This window comes from Diplotaxodon limnothrissa, linkage group LG12, assembly GCF_057381915.1.
Source record: "Diplotaxodon limnothrissa isolate DT_005_m linkage group LG12, D_limnothrissa_male_GT1.1, whole genome shotgun sequence".
In the NCBI taxonomy this organism is placed as follows: Eukaryota; Metazoa; Chordata; class Actinopteri; order Cichliformes; family Cichlidae; genus Diplotaxodon; species Diplotaxodon limnothrissa.
Window position 1 is genome coordinate 20,631,387 of NC_140607.1, and position 13,615 is coordinate 20,645,001.

Here is a 13,615-nt window from a genome sequence, read left to right on the forward strand (position 1 = left end):
GATAGCTGCATGCTTGTGCAAACTGTTGTAGTTAAATATATCGCCTGTTAATCCTAGTGAAAACTTAAATGGGCTCTCTCCAGCGTGTCAGGAGAAGTCATGGCAGCTCAGGGAGAAATCTTAACAGATGTACTACAGTCGTGTTCCCGTTGAAGTGCAGTCCTAAAACCTGAAACAGAATGCAAGTGTTTGGTCTGCTAAATAAAATCACAGAAGAAGAAGAAGTCAGCCTGCATGAGTGCTGCTAACTCTGCCATCGGCTCACAGCACAGTACGTTATTAGGCTACTCTTGTTGAGCAAAGAGTCTAAATTTTTAAATCATTACAATCTGCAATCAGCATCTTGCCTGTGAAAACAGCACAGGGATCAGTGCTTGGCACCTCAGGTTGCTCACTTACTCCCAGGTTGCCAACTTTCTGCATCAAACCTGCTTGCAGTGCTTCCTCAGCTTCCTGTGGGTTTCTCAGGTTTCTGTATTTGTTTGTCAGCCTGTCAGAAAGACTTCTTGGATCGCTGCTGCATGAACATCTTGCTGATGTTTGTGCCATCTGTGCCTTTAGCCAGCAGGTGATTACCAACCGCAGACTCACCTCCCACTCTGTCCAATTGGATTCCCTTTGCTGGCATGGTCGGGGCCAGCTTCGAGAGGGAAAAAGATGACAACAACTGGATGGCACACATTATGGAGTAAAAGAGAGACTGCTGAGCCTCAGCGATATAAACTGCAATACGGAGAAAATATGTGGCAAAAACTGCCTGTTTCCTTTTCCAAACTAGCTGTGAGCACTCGTGTCATCCTCTCTTTTAAAGTCTTTAATATCCAGCAGAGCAAAAATGGCTTTGTCACACTTGAGATATATCAAATGAGATCAGTGTCAACATTTCAACGGTGCACTATTTGATTGCCTTGTGGGCTTCAAAACACGCTAATGTTATGCATGACTTAGTATTGGATCTGTGACACCCTCCAGTGAAAGACAGCGGAGTTGTCCTTTGGACCATGGGAATTGGGGTCACCTTAGGCCCTGCAGAGAGAGTGATATTTGGAGTCGGAGAAGAAATCACACTGTTTGAATTTAATTATATTCCATTGATTTATTGAACACCCATTAATAAGCATACATTCTGAGGCAGGGCCGTTTTGCATGAAGGTTCTCTCTCTCGCTCGTTCCCTCTCCGTCTTGCCTCTCGCCTGCTCACTCCATTTCATCATAAATTGACATAAGCCTTTCTTTGAAGTTCAGGAGCCAAGCTGAGGAATGACAGCACAACAAACAATGAACAAAACGCAGAAAAGACAATGAACATTTGAATATTCAAGTGAGCCACTATAGGATGGTTAGAAAGGGGGGAAAAAAAGAGCCCTTGTTTTATTGTTGTTGTGTTAAGCCATGAATGGACCTGTCTGGGACAATAAAGGATTGTGTCACATTGGGATAAGAAATTTTGCAACATCAACAATGCTTTACAAACAGTGTGTAATAAGGTTTATGGAGGAAAACAGAAATCCCAGCATTAAAACCAAAAAAATCGTTGTTTTTTTCACATATTGCTGAAGTTAGCAGGGAGGGAGCTGGTTTATATTTGGACATGCTTCCTGGGTTTTGCATGGAGAAGCATTCTGTTTGTTTGTTTTGGATTGATATGCAGTTTGAATGTGTGATTAAACTTTAGTTAATTAAAGATCATCCATTTCAGTTGCCCTGTGTTTTTCAGGATCAACTTTACAGTCAGCCTCTACATTGTTCGATAATCATTTAGCTGGGTCTGTGTGTGAAAGTGGTATGAAACAACAACTGATCCTTTTGCTTTGTAGAACAATATAACAAAAAACAACAACGGCTGAGACAATAAGCGGGGAACAGGATGTGTTTCCACTGTGGTTTGTCTGACAATCTTAAGCCACACTCTCATTGCTCAAAGTCCCCCACAGGCTTGAGCAGGAGCGCAGGGACTCTGTCATTTTGGAAGAGTACATTGGTTGAAATGAATGAGGGCAGATTCCCGGTCGGCTATTAGTGCAAAGGACGCTTTTCTAAAGGCTAAAACGGTATTCCGTTTGTACTGTTGTTTACACAAAATAAACAAACCCTTCAATCAACACAAACTCTTACTGTTTGATCAGTAAGCACGGTCAGAATTCGTTAAACTCAAATTATGCCCAAAATTACAGTTCCTGTGTAGTAAAATGTTAAATTGAATAAAATCTGTTCAAATGAAATGTATCTGATTGGTATATATTCACATTTCCCTTAATGATTTATTATTTGAATACATTAACCGTTGATTAGATATATTTCAGTTACATTTTACTCATGTTTATCGAGGCTGAAGAAACTGTCTCAGCTCTCAGGCCTGTTGAAAAGAAAACCGTTTCGCAAGTTGGCAGACTCTGTCAAGAACAATGTCCTTAACCCCTCGGTGCTCAAGGCCCCTTCACTGTCACATGTGATGTGAAGGTCATACTCATCGTGCTTGGCTTGCTGTAACAGCTCCGCGGTGATCACTCATTCTGTAGGTGTAAAAAGAGCAGTAATGTTAAGCCTTACATGACTAATGCTTTGGTAAGTCCCACCGAAAGCTGCACAGGTAATACCTCTGAGAACTGGAGACTGATTGCTTCCTAGTACTGCGGCGCACTATACATTGTTGTCCTCACTAGCTCGGATTGGCACAAAACAAGTTCTCGCAGCTAAAAACAGTCTGAAAAGACAAATGAAGCTTGATGTGCATGCAAAATGACTAAACGGGATTTGCCAAATAAGTCAGGAAAATAGACACATTCTTAAAAAAGTCTTAATAATCTTTTACAGCCTGCTATGTAATATTCTCAGAACAAGATCAGGAAGAATTTACAGCTTGATTATAAGATTGCACGGCTTGGTTAGATCTCATACTTATAATAATTGACATTAAACCCAGCAAATGGTAAACATTAACAACCTCTAGGCAGGTGTCTGTCAGTGCACCTTCCTAGAATAGGAGCGCAAACTGGTGGAAACACTGCCTGACAAGTCAACTTGAACCACCTTCAGATTTTACTCTCGTATTGCAGTTCATTTGGAGAAATGAGAGTATTTTTAATATGTCCACTCATAACTGGTTTAAATGCTCCTTAGTCTGTGTGGACATACATTTACTATCTTCTGAACTTCAGTCTGTTTTCCTCTTTTTTAAATACTGGAGTTTAGTTGCCACGTAACAGCTCAATGCTTCGTGAGGCTGTTATTTAGCACTAATGAAACGTAGCTCAGCACAAAGATGCAGTAGTTGGCTGTGAAGTCAATTAGTCCTCATTGCTATTATAGGCTTGACATTAGTCTAGGCATGCGTGTTTTGATTAGAGATGACAGACGACTCGCTGCTATTGGACTGCCAGACATTCCTCACCCTTCATCCCATGGGCGAAGCTATTGAAGCTGACTGGAATATGGAAAGCTAACAGCTGAGTGTTTTTGCCAAGTTGTCCTTCATCTGCAGGGAAACCTCTTATAAATATGACTGCTCGGCATACAAGGCCGTATAAGCCCCAATAACTGTGACATGCTGCATTATATATATAAGGCTCTGCTGCCAATATGTTATTCCAACACTGTATATCATGGCAATAATGCCCAAACTGTTGGCTTTTACACACAATGGCCTTTTGTTGTGCAGGTTATTTATCGCGCTGGTGTGAGGTTGTACAGAGCTGGTGGGTGAGTGCATCCAGGGGCTTGTATTGTTAGGGAATCAGTGGCTGTTGTTTGTGGAGCTGGGAGGGTTTGTTAACAATGCCTTTTTCATGTCCCAGAGTGCGTGCCTGTCGGCAAACGTCCCCTCAGAATTTTTGTTTGTGTGTGGTTTTGTTGTTGGTTTGTCTATGTGGATCAGGGTCGGCGAACATAACCCTCTCATTGTGTGCCAAATCCAAATAGACCCCTTTTTTTTTTTGTCGGATACATGTGAGCATTAGTGAGTGGGTGTTTGAATATACAGTATGAGTGCAAATAATTTAATGCTGGTGTGTGGAAAGTGCCGAGCCGAAAGGGGTTTACTGCCAGTCCTCCCTAATGGAGCCTTTCACTCTCCCTCCATTCATGTGACGGTATGGTGACGGAGAAGGGGGGAGCCAGGGATTAACGGGGTAGAGGCAGTGCCTTGTTAAAGAAAAAGAAAGGGTTTGAGTGTGTCGATTGGATTAACTTGTTTGGGCTTATTAAGAGGGGAGACACAGCAGCTTGTTAAAAGCACTGCATGGGGCGTCCCATAGTGAGACTGCAGGGTCACCATTCAATTAGGCTGAAGCCACGCCCCCCGCTTATTGTCGAGGCTGTCTGCCAGGCTCCCGAACCACTGCTGGGAGGGGAAATTTTCACTGCTGACGCTTAAGACGATTAACTGTAGAAGCTTGATGAGAAGTTTTCTGTAAACTGGTAACAACAGCAACATTAACTAGAGCTGGAAAATAGTTTATTTTGCCCGCTAACACTGGCAAAACATGAAATCAGCTTCTCGCAGATAGCGGTGCTGATGTTGTATCATACTACAAACCTTTATTTTGCAACACACTGAATACAAGAAAATTAAATAAGATACATCCAAGAATATAAATTTACTGTTTCAGTATTTCTTAGTAAAACAATGATCATAATAATAATAACCCAGTGGGAATAAAGTATTAAAATGAGAACAAAAAATTATTATAAATAAGCTTCTGTATATGGCTATCACTTACGACTTCACCTGTTTCTTTGGGGAAGGAAGGAAGCAGTTTCACTCTACACAGGTGAAGTGAAATAATAGAAGCAGAGTTGACAACAAGAAGTTATGTTGCTGTAAGTGCAATAAAAGCTTCCCAGCAAGTGTTACACTGAACGTAAGTGAGTGAGAGCGAGTGCGCTGCAGCTGAAGCGTAGTGTAGTAAACACGGGACAAAATAGAACTCGAGTGATTGATTGGAGCCATTATGGCCGTAACCAGTGCAGCTTTTTGTCAGAATCGGGCTGATATCCAATCAATACATTGTTAATTATTCCAATCAATTGTTACAAGAAAGCGGTTACAGTTATAGGAGCCACGGACTAGTTTAGTTAGGTTTTGGATATGGCAGTCAAACCTGTTAATCACCCCAACAGCCAGATGCTAGCTTTCAGTCTTGATACGCGTGCCCTGTATTAATACAGAATGTTGCTGCTGGAGATGCAGACTGGCTTATATGAGCGTAAATCCTGTGATACTGATAAACTTTTCATATAGCAGTAAATAAGAGTTTACACATGATAAATGCTGTTTAAACACAAACAGCTGCAGAAGTGCGGTTCACATTTAATGCAAACGTATTTTAAACCAGCACCCATCTGATTACACAGTAAGCCAACAGTTCAGGTTGGACATGCATTTAATTTGGATAGTTTTTGCCGCTTGAGATATATTTTTAGAGCCATAAGTACCCGGCCCTGAGGCTACTTTAACTTTAATGTATTTATATTTATAACTAGATCAGCATTTTTGCACCAGCAAAGAAATAACCTTTGTTCATAAATAAACTCCTGAAAAAATGAACACTGCATGCCACCGGCACATAGAGCCAGCATGATAAGCACATTGCTGATCTTGATTTCTGATGGTACAGAAATCAAGGTCAGCAACACCTGATGTACCGTGTTAAAATAACCGCTGGTAGTCAAGACTGATGAAAAGCGTAATGTGACAGCAGCGTGATGAATCAGACGAGGACTCAAATCAAACTGCACATGTTGTCTCCAACATCGTTTCTCTACTTCAGACTAAAACACAGTCTGAGAGTTTTTAAATTAAAATAAAATCTCTGTTTTCAGTGCCCCCCAAAAAAAGGTAAAGTAGTTTGGATGTTAGGCAAAAAGCCGCAAAAGTTTTACATTTTAATTTTAAGATGAAAACCTGTTAGCACGGACATGTCCTGGGTATCAGCTGCCTCACTCTCTCTTTCACCTGGAACATGTATACCTCAAAAAACACACGCACACACCGTTCATTCATCCATGACCACCCTGTTACACCCCGCACTTGGCAGGATGCTTATCTGAGCAGACAGCTTTGGGCGCAGGGAGCCATCTCTTCTGATCTCCTCTGCAGTTTAAGAACCTTTTAACTAAGAAATAGCCCTCTGCCAAGCCCACCGCCTCTTGATTCCGGCTTATTCCCTCATCTCATGGGACTGATCTTCCGCCCCCATTGCAAACCCTGCAGCAGCGTTAGCAGAACGAGAAAGAGCCGATAGACATCCTGGCTTTTGAGATATCCCTGCACTGGTGTAATAGGAGACCTGTGAGTGGATTTGATGAGTGAGTGAAGTGCAGGTGGGGTTTTTTTTGGGGGGGGGGGCAGTGAGTGTGTGTGCTCGCACATTCTTCAGCAGCTCCACGGGGTTTGACCTCAGGAAGACAGGCTGTTTTTTTGGGCAGCTGGACGATGGATCACAGGGTTTTAGTTTGGAGATTATTTCCTGCCACTGATAGACATCTGCTAAGTAGTACAATAACCTAATGGGAGGAGATGAGGGGAAAAGAGGGACATGACAAACAAGCTGAAGACTTGCACCTTCGGCTTCTCTCTTAACGGCAATAATAGGGGAAAATTGGTTCTTGAAATTGAATTGAAAAAAAGAGGGTCTCTTTCAGCAAGTATAATGCCTCCGAATACATTTGGTGAGCAGCAAATGGAGAAAAATGGAGGGTAGTTAGACGATTGTCTTTTATTTCAGAGAGGGGAAAGCGGTGGCGGTATCCCCCGTTAAGACTAGCTTTTAGTCTCAATCTACACCATGTGTCCCTTTCCACTCTCTCAACCACTATCTTTGAACAAATGGACTGTGAGGATGGGCTTGTTGTGAAATTAGTATCCTCACAGCGAGGACACAGAGAAAGGATTATGTGAATAGCCAGTAATGAGCTCAAAGTGCCAGTGTGTTTAGGCCAGGCCTGCCTGTGTGTGAGAGGAAATGGCACTGCAAGCGACCTTTTTTTGCTCAAGCACCTGGCGAGACAGAGAGTGGCCCCTCTCTTCACTGCAAATGTGTGTGAGAGAGGAAGAGGGAGTGGAGTCTTCGGAGTCTAAAGATGCAGTTTACTCATATTTATTAGAGAGATGCATTTTTAGTGAACACCCTTTTCACACCGACAGGCTAAAAGAGTTGTTTTGTGCTGCTTCTAAAATGCTTTAAAAATACATGCGAGTGTTAAGTGCATTATACAAGCCTCGGGGTCTGAGGTCAAATGTAATTTCTTTAAAACTGTTTTATTTTTTTATTTTTTTAAAAGGCTTTTTATGGGTGAAAGACTGCATTCTGGGCGGGGAGGATGCATTTAACACCTGTTTCTGATCATTGCCTATTCAAACCAGGGAAGTCATTCAGTGTTAATTACAGGCAGCTAGATGTGTTTGCATATCGTAGTTCCTTTCTGCATTTTCCACCCTCACACTTCTAATCAAATTTTGCTTGAATCATTCGAAAAGCTAAATGGCTGTAGAACATTTGGATGCACTTCTTAAATCTCCTGTTTTTAAAAGGTAAAATATATGTGGGGAATTTCACAAGTTTATACAAATACACCTGTAAATACAAATCGAAAGTTAATTACTGCCAGACTTAGAGGAAGGATTTTGTCTATAATTTTCCTCTTTTTCACCTAAACTGTGCTGGGGATGTTCTGTTTTAAGGCCAGATAACGTAGCACAAATTTGCATTTGTGCATTTGGAAGTCATTGTCACAGATATTCAATAAAAGTTACAAAATTGACTTTGTAAGTGTTTGTCATAACGTAGCCTGCTTTAGATGATGGTTTTTCACTTTGGTCAAATATTACAGGAACATTGGGTCATTTACAAGCTTGATTTGTTTGGATTCTTCAATGACTGGTTTAATTTTTTGACGATTTTCACTGCTGGTCTGTGTTTTGCTTTATTCTTTAAATGAATGAGACAGGAGCCGGCGCTTTGCTGCCATTAATTTATCTTGTAATCATTGTAATTGCATTCTTTCATATTAAAATGATAATCTATAAAACTAAGTAATGGACTGATGGCAGGTGGCTAAATGTTCATTTAGTGATTCACTGAGAAAATAAATAACAGGGGACAAGCCTGTGACAGGCGCATGAGAAATCATTTTTCAATAATCTGCCACGCATCATGGCGGGAGACGCTGGCGCTGACAGCATAGATGAAATATTTGCCTCTGTTCTTTGTTTTAATATGAGAGGAGACCAGCCCAGATGGAAACAATAGTGTTTTATATTGATGCATTTTGGACAAGACATTCAAACACAGGCTGAGCTAAGATTAAGGCCACAATCCTTTTTATAGACACAGCCATTATCCATTGTAGGTGAGACTGGGCTGCAAAAGTGTTCAATACAGCGAGAGCGTGTGGTTCCAGGAAATGAACGGTATCTGCTGAGTAAACAATGGTGAAGTGAATCTCGATCCTTATCATATAAAATCACTTCTGGAACCTCAGCGGTTTGCTTTAGCTGTTTTCATCTGGCCTATAAAACCAGTAGAAGTAATCAGTCATCATTGACACTCATAAGTTTCTAATGAATGATAACCTGTATCTGCATAATATATGTAAAACTGTGTCCTGTGCTTTCCACTAGGACTAGGATGGGCTTTTTCAGAAGAAACTAGCAGCAACTGCTTCCCTGTTCCTGAGTGAAGGTGGCTGTGGGGGAAAAATGGAAGTGTAGAGCTGGAGATTTATAGCCTAGAGGGAGATTGATTAGTGCCGTCACTAGCCCTGATGTACGGTTGGCAGTCTCCCCCTCCTAGCCCATCGCATTTGCTCACACACACACATGCAACCATACGGTTCAACACACGGCTACACATACATGCAGACACCACTCAGTCCCCCCCAGGCCTTTCCTGACAGTCCCCCAGAGCTGTTGCATGTTAAGTTGTTGCAGGCAGACTGCTGTTTTCTCAGCATTCCCATTTTTTATTTTTTTATTTTTTTTTTAGCTGTCCATAGATAACGCCATCAATCACCACGTACACACTGGCCTGGAAGGAATGTGTCTCAGTGTGCCTGAGTATTGCTACTTTGTGTGTGAGCCCGTGTGTTTGTTTTGACGATGGTTTCATGGACAGGAGATGCGGTTGAATGGCTTTGTGGATGTGCTGTTTGAAGCTGCAGAGTGACTGGCCTGGACTGTGCTCTGAACCCGTGTCAACTGTGGTGCCCCGATGCAGGTGTGTGTTTATCATTCAACACACAGCTGAGGGGCAGGCAGCCGTAGGCATGCTTTACCAATTAAATCGTGAGTGAGAAACCTAGCCCATCTAGCCCAGAGTGAGTTCCTGCAGCCTTACGAGACACGGCCATGACCTCGAATCATCCTGCTTAATTCACTGCAGTGTTCCTCTTTTTCTCTTTCTCTTGCTCCTTTTCTACTCTAGGTTGGCCGCAGAACTCCCCCGGCTGTTGTACTGTGCCCACCTCGCCATGCTGGCCTGTTTGCAGAGGAGGCAAAACCCTCAACCCCAGCACCCAGTGTGTGCCAGCAAGACCCTGGAGCCACCACAAGCCCTTGGACGGAAATGTAAGTTAACAAAGAGAGGGTGCGATGGAGGTCAGGAATTCTTGCCTGAAGCAGTGGAATGAGAACGACGTTTGTGTTTGATCTTCATGCTGAAGGACAGAAACTTGTTGTTAACCCTAACTGAGAAGTTACAAAAAATAGACTTTTCAGTTTCTGTTGTTGGCACTATTTTCTCTCAATACTCTGAGGAATTCTAAACACTTTCATTCACTTTGCACTTAGGCCTTGGAATGCTATGTTGTTTGGCTACTCATTGTGAGGGAGGCTGTTTAGCAGTGCTGATTGTGCAGTCGTGGCAACAGGGCCGAACAGACAGTGTTTAACGTGCCTCAGTGGCCCTGGGTGACCCTGAGGGTCTGTAAACATTTACAGTGTCTGGCCCTGGTTGTGCCGGCCGCATGTAAAGTGTGACAGCTGCTCTGTTTGCTCCCTAGCACCACCCTCTGTCCACCCACAAAATGGTGTAAAGGGACAGAGATGAGCCAGGGCTGAAAACCGCTAAGAGTGCTGGCGAAACTAGCTCTAACCAGTTTGGGATTAGAGAGAGCTGCAGCGGTCAGGCCTCTGGAAGGTGAACTTCTCGTTAACTTTGCTGAAGCTTTGAATAAGCCTTTTTTGTCTGACAAGTGGAGGAAAGGTCTTTCCTGCTTATTTAACACTCCTAGACTCTTTATTGGCTTTTGTTTACATGGCAGGGCTACGAGCTACCTCAAGCTGATTAAAAAGGTTGGCGGATGGAGAGCAGGGGAGTACTAACCTTGCAGTTTTTACCCAAGCTTACAAAGGCTTAGTGGAAATAGAAGGATCTGGGCTTCTTCATCAGAGGAGCATTGTATCAAGCCTTTAACTAGCCCTGTGAAAGGCTTGAAACTCTTGATTGGCGAAGAAATGAAGCACTGCCCAAATTCTTTTTCAGCTCCTCACTGTCCAATTAGCTACTCTTCAGCTCAGCATCACTTTCCAAATTCCTTATGCAGAGGAGAGAAGAATCATAAACAAAAAGGTGACTGTATAATATATGTACTCAGACTTTTTTTGTTGTTTTTTCTAGTCTGTGTGGATATGGAGGTGTATAGATGTGCATGAAACAGGGAGGAACAGAGAGATAAACAAAGCCTTGGGTGCATTTGGAAGGGTTAGCTCTTTAGATTAGTGAACCAACTACAAATCGCTAATGAGGTTTTAGAGAAAGAGGCACAGTGAAAGGGGGAGGGGGAAGGAGAAATTGTGAAAATAAAATTAGTGAAGGTAAAGATGAAGAGGAAGGGAGAGAAATGGAAGGAGTCTTCAGCAGTCTTCTTAATCGATTCCCTACTTCCAATTTTGCAGGATTAGCCCACTTCCTCTCAAGGTCCTTTATTGAAGAGCAGCCAGTGGGAGTCAGGACTCAAATCAATAGAGAAAAAGAACAGTCTCCAGCTTTCCCTTTGCCCTCCCTCTCGCTGACCCTCTCTGTCTAACTCTCCCTGTCACTCCCTCTCCTTCTCCACCTGTTAAACCCTTTGATTGAAGGACTACCGCAGTGACTGACTTGAGGTTCATAATGAGGATGTTTGAACATAATAACCTCCTTTCTGTCCTTGGACTGGAGGGAGGGGGAGGCAAGTGTTGGATTTCCACCATCGTGCACCACTTGGCCTCAATAAGGCAATTGTTTGTCCGGGCCTAGAAAGGCTGCAGAAAAGCAGACAGTGGGTCTGGCTGCAGAAGTGGGCACACTCAGGTCACCATGCTGAGCAGGTCCCATGACTGATTGGTCGTGGCCAAGTTTGTGCCAGAATGGAAAGGGTTTGTGGGTAAAATGACAGGGCTCTCAACAGGAAGCTGAATATAAGAATACACCCTTGAAATGGACAGTAAGTAAAAGTGCAGGAGGGGGATTACGTGGCAGCGAAGGTAGAGGCGAGCTCTGTCATTTGCATCTGCTTTCCTTCAGTGTCAGAGAAAGTGGAGGTGGGGTGGCAGAGCATTGGGATAAGAGGGCGAGGAGGGTTTTAGAAAAAGCCCCTGCGTGCAGATGCCGAGTGGCTGCACAGTTCATTGATGCGACTCCTATTGAATCCCATTAAAAATCCCTCATACCCTCAATAAAAAAGGACTTAACTGGCTCTACCATCAGCTGGAAGCGTTCAGATCGGCTCGCCAGACAATCAATTTCCCCCAAGCGCACAGAGCTTAGCAGGAGAAACAGGAGGCGGAGAGCGGGATGTTTCCATTATCACAGCCCGCTCTGTGTCTGTGCTCAGGAGGGTGGGGTGAGGTACTGTAGAGCGGGGAGAGAAAGGAGGCAGGAGCAGAGAGAGAGACGGGGAAAGACAGACAAGTAGAGGAGAGAGAGAGAGAGAAGCAGAAAGGGAGACAGAGAAGCTGGCTTTTCAAAAAGCTATTGACCGCCTGCCCTTAAAAATATCATATTGGATTAGCCTCACAGGGCAGCCTTTTGATAGTTTTTTTTCTTTGGCCGTAGAATTAAAAGGAGTGCGGAGCATTACTTGAATTATAAATCATAGGCACTTGCTTTCACTGCGCCCAAATTCCGCACATATGTGGCTGCACTCTCCAGCGCCAGCCCCTGTCATTTTTAATTAAATCCCCCCTTATGGGTGACATTTGTAGCTTGCCCCCTCCTTCGTCCTCCCCCTCCGCGTCTATCTACCACTGCCCTATATGGAGACATGAAAGGCAGAGACGGCAGCGGAGCCAGGACCTCTCATCGTGTTGTGCCCCACAGAGAGGGCACCCATCCAGGCAGATGAGAGAGAAAGGCCCTGCAGGGGGAGAGGGGTGAATGGATGCCACTGACCCTGGCCACCCTCAGCCGGTGGTGACCTCCCTCTCCACCCATTCCTTTCCTTGATCATCCTTCGATGTGGTCCGGAAGGTCCAGGGAACACGGGTGAGCGTTAAAGCCCCGCTCTCGGAGGGGAACGGGAGGCGGACCAGTCCAGTGAACACTGAGATGGCTGGACAGGAGGCCCAGCAGCCCCCACCACTACCCTGCCTCCCCTCTTGCCCAGACAGCAATTACTCTGTCGCATGTCAGCTAGAGAATAACAGGTCCAGAATCCTTCACTTGAGTAGTTGATGGGGGTATTTCTGCTGGCTATTTTCCAAAATAATATCTTTTCAAATTTCAGCAGGTTTTAATTTGTTTATTCATTCCTTAGCAGTTGCGTTTGTGCCAGCATGACATTTTGTAATGATGCAGTTGTCAAAATGGGTGTGCATATTTGCACATTTTGTGCAGACATGCTGTCAATGCTACAGTACCCTTGTTAACAAAACAGCTTACTGCCACTCCCATATTTGTCCAATGATTGGATCAGACTTTGGGCTAAACCTGGGTGTTCCCTTGTGTCTCTAACCTCAACAGGGCCTGGTTGCGACTCATGAGCACACAATGGTGATTTATAATTACTTTTGGTGTCACTGCACCTAAGCCTAATTAAAACAAAAATGATTTTCCTTTAAAGATGAACGCAATTCTACTTATGTCAAAAACATAAAGCTACTTTTTTAAATTATTATTTAAAGCTAAAGCCACTCTTCAATCAACTGTTGTACAGCCCAGAATTTTTCTTGTAGCAGAGATGTGTACACACACATTTACACAAGCACACCTGCAACCATAACCCTGTGTGACACCACCCGGGAGGCCCGGGGGTGCCAATCAGCCAGGTGTAGATGAAAAATTCCCAGAAGGCTTGGTATCCCAGGTTCATGCTATGTCAGGCCAGGTTCGGCCCTCTTCCAGCTTGATCGACAGAGACAACCTGGCCTTGTCACATACAGCCTTAGGACATGACATAGAGGTACACCTGGGGATTGTAGTTTTCCTAATAGCCCCATGCTTTTGCAGGCAGAGCTGCCAAAGCCATTAGTTTTCTTTGCTTTTAGCTGCTTCTCTTCCTAAGCCACATTGCCATTGGGAGGGAAATATGCTCAGGTAATGACCTGCTGCCACCTCTCCTCCACACTTGTCTGAGGCAGTACGAGACATAACAGTGGAATTAGCTGGCCGTATCAAATTGCACCACAATACTTCAACAA

The 13,615-nt window shown here is 43.7% G+C and overlaps 1 protein-coding gene across 1 annotated transcript in view; it reads left to right on the forward strand.

Annotated features, from left to right (window-relative positions):
* fam222aa (family with sequence similarity 222 member Aa) overlaps positions 1-13,615 on the forward strand; it is a 46,399-nt gene that overhangs the window by 17,317 nt on the left and 15,467 nt on the right. Inside the window, exon 2 of the mRNA XM_085368235.1 lies at positions 9,423-9,565. Coding sequence (XP_085224361.1) covers positions 9,469-9,565 — 97 coding nt within the window. The 5' untranslated portion in view covers positions 9,423-9,468. The remainder of the gene's footprint in view (positions 1-9,422; positions 9,566-13,615) is intronic.